The 10,642-nt window shown below is 36.2% G+C and overlaps 1 protein-coding gene across 2 annotated transcripts; it reads left to right on the forward strand.

Annotated features, from left to right (window-relative positions):
* Positions 1 to 714: 714 nt before the first annotated feature.
* On the forward strand, positions 715 to 6,182 carry LOC116162931 (dolichyl-diphosphooligosaccharide--protein glycosyltransferase subunit STT3A). Of its 2 annotated transcripts, XM_031476707.1 has the most exons (9): positions 715 to 857; positions 974 to 1,080; positions 1,128 to 1,295; positions 1,345 to 1,703; positions 1,751 to 1,942; positions 4,669 to 5,061; positions 5,109 to 5,718; positions 5,764 to 5,916; positions 5,962 to 6,182. In XM_031476707.1, exons 2-9 carry the CDS (start codon positions 984 to 986, stop codon positions 6,108 to 6,110), a joined length of 2,121 nt encoding a protein of 706 aa, XP_031332567.1. In that variant the 5' UTR covers positions 715 to 857; positions 974 to 983; the 3' UTR covers positions 6,111 to 6,182. The 2 variants fall into 2 exon arrangements, with proteins under 2 accessions (XP_031332567.1, XP_031332568.1); XM_031476708.1 differs by lacking the exon at positions 715 to 857 and having other exon boundaries at positions 864 to 1,080.
* Positions 6,183 to 10,642: the final 4,460 nt, after the last annotated feature.

Below are 10,642 nucleotides of genomic sequence, written 5' to 3' on the forward strand. Positions count from 1 at the left end.
AAAGTGGAGAAGGTATGGAGGGAAAGTTCTATATTCTAGAAAGCGATATGATAATAATAATGCCGTCATTGCACATGGGCCAAGTATCTGCCTATAGATCCTATCCTACATATGTCGCAACACGATAACTAATTTTCAATAAATGGAAACAGAAACAAAAATAATTTTTTCCAAAATTAGTACAATCAATAATAAAGGCAACTGTCAGAACTCAACGACTTTTATTCCACGTTCTGTGAACTTGTCAGTTTCTATCCGTGGTTTCTACTCTTCTTTGCAATTCTATTTCTCAATTTCTATTTGAAATTTTTTTATCGAAGACTTGCATAATATCTTTATTTATTAGATAATACCTCTATTGTAGTTATAGTTACCGTAGGTATCTCGTATATCTAGAATAAGATGTGCGCAATTTCAGTTTGTCTGTTTGCTATAGCATTTCTAGAATGTATCCCGTAGGTTTTAACATAGGGGTCCCAAATGATAAATTAACATGTAAATCCCTATGGGCAAAGCTAAAATAAACGCACTGTATATTTGAAATTAAGATAGAACTCTGTAAAAGTGGGAAACTGAAGGAAAGGAAAAGGGATAGTTAATTTATCAGCTCATAACAGATACATAAGGAAATTAAAAAAATCTCTCTGTATATATAAATGGAAAATACAATAATTATAGATTGGAAATTGACAAAGGTGTATTATTTTTAAATGTCCTCTCAAAATTTGGAAGGTGGCAGGTCACGTGACTTCTATTTCAAGCGTGATTGGTCACCTTGATTTGCCGGTACCCGGTACTTGCTTACGTTGTAAATTCTATGTAAAATTTAAAATACCGCCTAATTAGTGTAGTTATAGGTACTATAATCAGATGAATATCTAATTATATTGAACACTAACCATTTTAATTTGATGCTAATAACTTAACCTCAACCCAATCTCAGTTTCTTAAATGTATATTGAACCCCTTTTAGGTACAAAAACATGATTAGTTTAAGTAAAAAGCCACAGTCTCACGCCAACGCTGACAAGCAGGAAACGTTATTAACATTATCTATTTTAACGGTTGCCGCAATACTCTGTACGTATGCACTGCGCTTAGTCGAAGTACTCATATCACCTCCGTAGCATTCGCAACAAGGTTATTCTCGGTTTTACGATTTGAAAGTGTTATTCACGAATTTGATCCATACTTCAATTACCGCACCACCAAGTACTTAGCCGAGCAAGGCTTTTATTCGTTTCACAATTGGTTCGACGACCGAGCATGGTATCCACTCGGAAGAATCATCGGAGGTAAGACACGTAGGTAAATAGTGGCACTATTCTCTACAGTTTACTTTAGGTACCATCTATCCGGGGTTGATGATAACATCCGCAGCCATTTATCATTTGTGCTGGCTGTTGAATATCACAATCGACATACGTAACGTGTGCGTGTTCTTGGCACCACTGTTTTCGTCCTTAACCACCATCATAACTTATCTACTAACAAAAGAATTGCGAAATGCTGGTGCTGGGCTGGTTGCCGCGGCTATGGTCGCTATTGTACCCGGTTATATCAGTAGATCAGTGGCGGGAAGCTATGATAACGAGGGAATTGCAATCTTTTGTATGCTGCTCACTTATTACATGTGGATTAAGGCGGTGAAAACCGGTAGTATATTTTGGAGTACCTTAGCCGCGTTAGCCTACTTTTATATGGTGAGCTGGTTTTAGTATAGAGCGCCCCCACACTAAATATGTTGTAGGTGTCTTCATGGGGTGGGTACGTGTTCCTAATAAATCTTATCCCATTACATGTGCTGACGCTGATGGTAACAGGCCGTTTTTCACATCGCATCTACATTGCTTACAGCACTTTATACTGTGTCGGCACGATTTTATCTATGCAGATTTCGTTTGTTGGCTTCCAGCCAGTGCAAAGTTCAGAGCATATGCTGGTAAGTTTTACTTGGGTTCAAACAACATTTTTTTTTTAAATTTTATTATTTTTTAATTATAATTTCTGGACACCTTATTAATGATAGTGTTCCCAGAATAGAAATTGCATTCCTTTCAAGAATGGTTTGATCCTCTGGATAAAATAGGATCATCTGAGATTTGATTTACAGAAGTTTAATTAATATTTATAATTTTTGTTGTGTTTTAACACCGAGATTGCAAAGTCTTATGCCACAAAATATAATAGGGGGATCTATAATATTTGAATGTTTGAGTTACTCACTATGGATCAGAGGCGGCTCCTCTGAAGTACCTATACTTACCTTTTGATATATTTTATTTGATGTAGTCGACACTTTATTCATTTGTTTTGCACCACTTACATATTTTAGCTGATCAGGTTATTAATTTAAACTGGTTGTGGTCATGCAGACCACCCAACTTGAAATGTAAGGAATTGCCCTAGGAATTGCCACTGCTGTGGATAATATTTATTTATTATACCAGACGATAAAGGGATATTTTAACCATTGAGTGAATTAACTTTCACAAGATGGTTAGTTTGTATAATATGCAAAGCTTTATTTTATAGCAGAAGCCATAGAATCATTGTAAAGCTTGTGATAATTCTGAATTTAATTTAGATACTTCAAAAATAGCAAGCTTAGGTTATACCGTCGCGATCGTTTCCATAGAAACAGAATTGTCATATGTTCTGAACGTCATTTTATATCGTGAAATAAGAATGACAGATGTCATTAAAATGCACAATCATTTGTTTCACTTTATCTACCCTAACGGTTAAAGTGATCACTTTATCTATCCTTGCGGTTAAAGAACTTATTCAAACCTACTAAAATGTCAATTTAACATCTGCTATAAAATAAAGAAACATACAAATCTACAAAAATGTAACAGATGTCTTCTCCTTCCTCTGGTTAATCTTCACAAAACTCAATTACATTGGTTGTGGTGTAATTATGTAAATAAATATGCTCTGGCTAGCTGTCAGTCAATGATCCTCTTTTGCCCTCGTAAGGGGAAGGGTACAGGGATAAATAATACCTAACCTTTATTAAATTATGAAACTGTTCTTATTTTCTGCCTCTTTGCTGCAATAGCGAGTAACGTATTAGTATTTACTAATGGTTGAGGCGAAACAATCCTGTAAAATAAATGGTTAAATCCTGTAAAATAAATGGTTAAATCACATGCATTCGCAAGAACATACTTCGCATTGATAGGAAATATGCAACTTTATTTATAAATGAAATAACTATAACTGTATAATAAATACCCCTCAGATGTTAAAAGAAAATTTATTATATTTTAATAAACACCGTGTGTAAAAAAATAAATCGGACTGCAATACGTTAATCTATTGAGAATTTTCAGGCAAGAGTCTAAAACTTTACAAGAAAATGCGTCCACAAAAACACCAACTTCATGCCAATGGCAAGTAGGTGGTTAAATTGTCTTCACAAAAGTATACACAATTGTGTATCGCTTGAACAAAATGTTTTTAAACTGTTTGGTAGGTACTTAAATACAAAATAACTACAACACTGTTTATATTCCAAAACGAAGCGACTCCTGGGGCGTGGCTTCTACCCGAGGTGTTCTGAGGTGGAAATTGTCAACTTGATTAGTTTTTTTCTTGCAAATGCTGCGAATATCATTGTCTACAGCGCGAAGATAAATTGATGCAGACGATGGCTCGCTCATGGCTTAATCTCTTTCTTCAGGATCCGCCGAATGAGCCGATTGGCCTCCCACTATTTACACTCATATTTGTAAAATACAATCCAATAAACGCTTTACCTTACAACGATGAATGATTTAAATATCTACTCCCGCGCTATTACAAGCTTTTTTGTCATTTAAAGTTTGGTAACAACACAGCTAACTCGCTCTTCTCGCATTTATTTGAATTATAATGACCTGCCTCATCTCGAATGTACACACGTATTGCAGTATAAGAAAACGTAGTTTGCGAAAGTGCAAAAGGCAGAAAGATCTCCTCTAAACATCTGATTTACTTTTCATAAAATTCGGCTTTGTCATGGAGGGAACGAAGGAAATTCCAAGTCGGCCGGCGTATTTGGTTATCGACATCCTAAAATTACAACTTCTTTATTTAATTGTGTGGCCTGCGATAAACATACAAATCTGGAACTGGTCTTAAAATTTACCTCAATTAAGCGCGCTTTTAATGAATCCAGTCACGACTGGTTCGGATGCGATTTACTGCAAGTCAGTTAATTAGCTACTGTTAATTACACTTACTTAATTTGCTGGATTTATATTTCCAAATTCGGTAACCCAGTAATGCCTATCCTTACCTGGAATTTCGGGTTGATCGCAACACGGGAACAATAAAACTGATCAATTATATGCGGCAACTGAGCGCTTCCTTACAATTTTGAAAAATTAAATTTTAAGAACTACAAGGAAATAAAAAAAATAGCAGGTGTTCCATAATTTTTTTATTATAGCAATTTACAAGCGCTAATAAACTAGCTTATTCTAAATCAAAAACAGCTTAGAGAAACAAAAAAATCGTGGGTCATTCCATCTTCATTTTTTAAGGTGAGGTGATATCCTTCAAAAATTGGAAGTGTATTAGCCACAAAAAATATTTGATGTGCATAACAAGCTCAGTTGATAATGTTTTTAAATATTTTGTTTAGATAATTCTATTTTCCTACCATAATTTTATTCGTAGGCTTTGGGAGTGTTCGGCTTATGCCAGATACTAGCAGCTGTAGATTATCTACGTAGTAAGCTGAAGCAGGACGAATTCGAGACATTATTCGGCGCGCTGGCCTACACTTTCGGAGTCGCCGTCGCGATATTCATCGGAGTTTTGACATTTTCTGGGAAGATTTCGCCTTGGACCGGCCGATTTTACTCGCTTCTTGATCCGTCCTACGCGAAGAATCACATTCCGATAATCGCCAGCGTTTCCGAACATCAGCCGACATCGTGGAGTTCATTTTACTTCGACTTACAAATTCTAGTGTTTCTATTTCCCGCTGGGTTGTACTTCTGCTTTGCACAGTTGACTGATGCCAACATCTTTTTGATCTTGTATGGAGTTACTAGTATTTATTTTGCGGTAAGACTTACATGGGTTCACACTATATCACGCAAAATCCATTGTAGGGTGTAATGGTACGTTTGATGTTGGTCTTGGCACCTGTGATGTGTATTTTAAGCGGAATCGCAGTCTCACACCTTCTTACGAAGTTTATGAAAAATGTCGATAGCAAGAATCCCACTGAACATAGAAGGCACAAAAAACTGGAATCAAATTTAGTATTACGTAATGAAATTTCCACAACATTTGTCACCATAGTGTGCGCTTTATTGGTGTCATACACGTTTCATTGCACTTGGGTTACATCAGAGGCATACAGTTCACCCAGTATTGTCTTAAGTGCACGTTCTCATGACGGCGGAAGGATTATATTTGACGATTTCCGCGAGGCATATAATTGGTTGAAGATGAACACACCAGAAAACGCGAGAGTTATGTCTTGGTGGGATTACGGCTATCAAATAACAGCAATGGCTAATCGCACGATACTGGTTGACAATAATACTTGGAATAATACGCACATAAGTCGCGTGGGACAAGCTATGGCAAGTTCTGAGGAAAAAGCGTACGAAATAATGCGCGAACTTGATGTGGATTATGTTCTTGTTATATTTGGAGGATTGACCGGTTATTCTTCTGATGATATTAACAAGTTCCTGTGGATGGTTCGCATTGGTAAGTATCAAATATTTTGATTCGCCTTCACTTTAGTTTACATAGGCGGTAGTACTGATCGCGGCGCGCATATTAAAGAATGGGATTATTATTCACCGAACGGTGAATTCAGAATCGACAAAGAAGGTTCGCCTACTTTGCTCAATTGTCTTATGTACAAGATGTGCTATTATCGTTTTGGACAAGTATACACTGAGGGTAAGTTGCAAAGTCAACACCATATATTTGACTCCAATATATTAGGGGGAAAACCGCCTGGTTATGATCGAGTCCGTAGTGCTGAAATCGGCAATAAGGATTTTGAATTGGATGTTCTCGAAGAAGCGTACACCACTGAACATTGGCTGGTACGCATTTATAAAGTAAAAGATCTGCCTAATAGAGGAGTTTAATTTATCATTTGAAATTTATGTATTTGTCATTTTCCATTTTGAAATAAACATTTTCCTTACTGTTTTTAAATACTTATATTGTTTGCTTATCAATATGCCATTGAAGAGAGAAGTCATTTTTAAATTGAAACAATTAACTCATCTCAATGTCTAAAGGCTGCTTGGCTAAGGTCGAATTAAGTTGACTGTATTCAGGGACGAAGAAAATGTCTGATTTTTTATCATTATACAAACAGGTCAAGTTAATCAATTGAGTAGGTATTTGTTCTGCTAATTATGCTCATCTACGAACTCATGTAAGCAATCATGTTAAAACAAAGGGAGGAAACAGGCTAACAAAGTACGATTTCATAATGAAATTTCAACCTAACTGCTATCAGTTCTTGATAAACCCTTGAAATTCACAATAGGTTATAGGGTTACAGAGCACGCCGTGGTGGCATCTGCTTTGGTTCCGTTTCAGTTTTTTACTGGGCAACTTACATATAGAAAATCAAATAGGCCTTAACTTCGATCGCAATAACGTGCTAGTTCTAATTTTAATTTTATGATCTCTCAATCTCGATCGCGCGGTTTCAAGAGAGATAACGCAGTTTTGATGTTATTAGAATTCCGATAAAGACAAATTCGCTTGCGCGTACGTATCTGGAACTGTTATATATGTCGCAACTGATTTAACTGTTACAAAGAGAAATCTATTTTTAAACCACGAGAAGGTAAAGTGAGTCTGGAGACTGGAAAGTGGAGAGGCAGTAGGTATATTACACGTACGTTTAGTGCCCTCATTAATATTAACGTAAACTAAACTTGGACGTAGTTAAATAATCAGAACTCTTAAATCGTATTCGTTGTGGCATATATTTTACTTACGCAAAATCTCGAATATCTACATAGCGAAATATTTAACGAGTTCAGTGTAAAATTGTGTGCGTTTTCCCTATTGTTTTCCTAAATCATAAACACAATTGTGCCAGCGAAGCTGGGTTTGATGCGATTGAGATGAATAAAAATCATTATCCAGAAATTTCCATACTGCACGAGAGGAAACTGTACCTATCAACCAAACAGCGATGCAATTTTTCTTGGAGGGGAACTTTTCAAGAGTTGACTGTACCATTTGTAAGTTTTTTTAATTGTACCTATACAGTATTGGTTGGTAATCTTTAACAATTTACAGCGGATGTGTAGTTTGTAACTACAATATCCTTAAAGGAACCGATCTGTGTAAATTAATGGTATGGAATAGATTTGCATTGCATTTAATTATTATAAAGTGCATGGATCCATACAAAAGAATTTGGTTATTTTTTCATTAGTTGGAAATTTATATTTTATTTAAATGATCATACTCCTTTGTATTTGTATTTAAAGTTTCTTTAACTATAAGTAGTAGGTGCGTATCATATAAATATTTCTGTGTGCAATGGCCTGACCAAAATTAACCATACACAAAACACCTTAAAATTAGCTATAGCCCTCTTTGGCCACATCTAAATCCAGGTACAACGAAAAAATTTTAAATTCTAAGACAAATACGATCAAATTCCTTAATTCCAAAAGGATTAAGTATTTAAACAAATTTTGAAGACACCTGAAATAAACTTTCGGTACGGAACAATAAAATTGATCATAAATTAGGCATGAGACCTTTACCTGGATCGTTAAAGGGTTCGAATAAACACACGATTTATATTTCACAGATTCACACAAACAAAATTTCTTCTAAACACAAATCAAATTACCTAGTGTAGGTAATGAGGGGTATTTTTATATAATAACAAGGGAAATCGATAATTAAATGGGAGCTAATTGTTCGTCAGAACTCATTATTCAGATGCGACAAATCTACTGTAAACTCACCTTTCATTAGTAACGTCCTTCTGTAATCTACGCATAAGGGATTGGCATGGCAGCATTCAGTCTGACTGGTCGTATTCCGCGCTCAAGGGTGATGTTTACATAAATATATATAAATATCGCGACTGCTTAACCGCGATCCTCGGCAATTAATTAAGTAACCCACCGGGGGGCATTAGCCCCGAGCTGGCGGTAAGTTCTCCTGGATCTCCGAACACTACGGTTGGCGATTGGGGTTGAATGCGTTGTTGGAGATGGCTTCTTAAAGGGTTAAGATGGAGCTCAGACCTATTTGGGAAAGGGTTACGCCGCGCGCACGTGTATTATTTAGGATACACATCCCCCCTCGGTCCTCTGACCAGGACCCTCGGCCAATAGATCAGTAACGTCGATCTATGTCGCTCATTGCCCTACCTGGGAACAACCTCCAGGTCGAGCTCTGCACCCCCAGCGGTATAATCAACGGGAGCTACCCGCGGGACCGCGTCATAGGCACATGCACATAATGCAGTCTAAAAGCCTAGGAATATATCCAGATATCTGCCAGGGGTTTTACCATAGCCCAACAACAAAGCACGACCAACACGATGGCCTGCACAATACACTCACCACCAACACGTGGGAGACACTCACCACCTGCACGTAGGAGACACTTACCACCCTATGGATGTCTAATTGAACAAAATCCTAAGTTTATTTCTCTGTCCGTTAAAGCTAACCTAAACCTATCATTATTAAAACAAGTTGCATTATCCGCAAGAATCTTTCTATGCCTCCCTACCTCATCAATCCATTTTATCCAACATCTGTAGGTAATGTTTTATCCGTCGTGCACACTGGCACAAGATACAATTTTGTAAAACGAGAAAATAAATCAATCATTACTAAATTTTGGTTATTTTTGGCACTTTTTACTAAACTAATCCAATCTTTTTCTGAGACAGAATAATTTAATTCAGATCCTCTCAAAATCTTCGAAATAGGTACAACATATATGAGACCCATAGGTATATTATGGGTACTTCAATTCCATCCTGTACTTGAACTAAAACCTTTGCAACTACACTCTGAAGCATATCTGTTCGCAAAATGAATTTTTCATTAAAATTCGGGTAATTTGATTCCCCTTCCTTTAACTATAGACAAAAGCCTCAGTTCTTTCTTTAGTTCATTTAACTAGCGGTACCGAAATATTTGAATACCTGGGTACAAATTTCCTGTACTTAGGTAGGTATAATCATTCAATAAACCTAAAAATCCTCTTAATTTGCATAAATTAGTAGGTGGTGGAAAATTATTAATTTCTTCGCATCCAAACATAAACGCAAAATTCCATTTTTGTTCTCAACAATCACTATATCTACAGGATTGATTAGTATTTGCCCTTTCCATAATTCCCATCTACCATAATTTTCTTCAGAACTTCCCTCACTTCTTGTCGATAATGGAAAGGCACAGAGTATAAGTTTGAATTTTCCCTAAATATCGGCCATCCATCCCTGACGCTACCTTCCTTTCTTTATTAATTAATTCTTTCTGTTTGACAAATAAATCTACAATTACATCCTTCTACGCCTCATGGCAATTTAATTTTCTCGAATTGTTTCTTTACTAATCTCAGGTTGTATTTGCGGTACGTGATTAATTTTTAACGCGGGTTTCTGGTTTTCTTTCTTTTGTTTCACCTGTTCTTCATCATTTTGTTTGTCCTAACTTTCCCTATTATAACTAAACCTTCAAAATTGATCACCCCAATTATGCTCCTTTAAAATATCACCTCCGATTATACAATCCATTTGCATACCTGCTACAACCAACATTTCATTATTAAATCTTACCCCATTCATTTCCAACCCCAAAATAAATTTTCTTCTAATCAACGCAAAACTCACTTGATTTGCCGTAGTTACCTATTCTCATCCCGTTTATTGTTACAGTAAACTTCCCTAATCTTCCTAAATTTTGTTTAATGAATTTGTCTGATATAAGTGAAGTTTCACCTCCAGTATCTACCGCCGTCTCCCCTTCAATTTGAATGTCGATCCTTGGTAAAATTGAAAAATTTGTCTTCATTATTGACTTTCGTACTACCGCCTTCAATCTTTTAATAAATGCTTTTGGACGCGAGTAATTAACGATACGACATTTTAAAAATTCTTCGAAAGATGCATGGAATTCCTACTACAACCGAGACTACAACCAACTGAATTTTGTCTTTTTCCCTGACAATTTTCGTTGGCTGTAAAATCGTGTTTACCTACTTGTCTTCTCTTCGGTTCAACATTTTCTCAACATCCTCTCGCAAATTCGGTACCTACGTCCTTCTTGCGCTCCCTGTTCTTACTTCTTTACGGTACCTGTGCTTGTTAAAATTATCGTTGTAATTGTTGAAATTTCGTGGCTGCAGGTGTGAGCAACATTTACTTCCGATTTTTTATTAGTAGGTACTTCCGCCCATACAAAGGATTAAACTAAGTATTAATTGCATATTATAGTCCGAACATCTTTCTATATAAACGCGAGCGTGTTTGCAAGTAAAGTATTTTGAAAAATAATAATAAAAAAGCTTAATTTCGAATCCGGGGAAAGAATATGCCATAAAACACCTGGTCTGATTAGTATAGGAGAATCAAGAAGTTTTCGGTAACTATTTTTGGTATTTATTTAACTCGACT

This window comes from Photinus pyralis, unplaced genomic scaffold, assembly GCF_008802855.1.
Source record: "Photinus pyralis isolate 1611_PpyrPB1 unplaced genomic scaffold, Ppyr1.3 Ppyr1.4_LG2, whole genome shotgun sequence".
NCBI lineage: Eukaryota > Metazoa > Arthropoda > Insecta > Coleoptera > Lampyridae > Photinus > Photinus pyralis.

Excerpts from the sequence above, each read along its gene's own strand:
- LOC116162931 (XM_031476707.1), top strand. The coding sequence starts at position 984 with ATGATTAGTTTAAGTAAAAAGCCACAGTCTCACGCCAACGCTGACAAG. Across the intron at positions 5,062-5,108 it reads TTACTAGTATTTATTTTGCG|GGTGTAATGGTACGTTTGAT; the intron begins GTAAGACTTACA and ends AATCCATTGTAG. Across the intron at positions 5,917-5,961 it reads TGGACAAGTATACACTGAGG|GGGGAAAACCGCCTGGTTAT; the intron begins GTAAGTTGCAAA and ends CCAATATATTAG.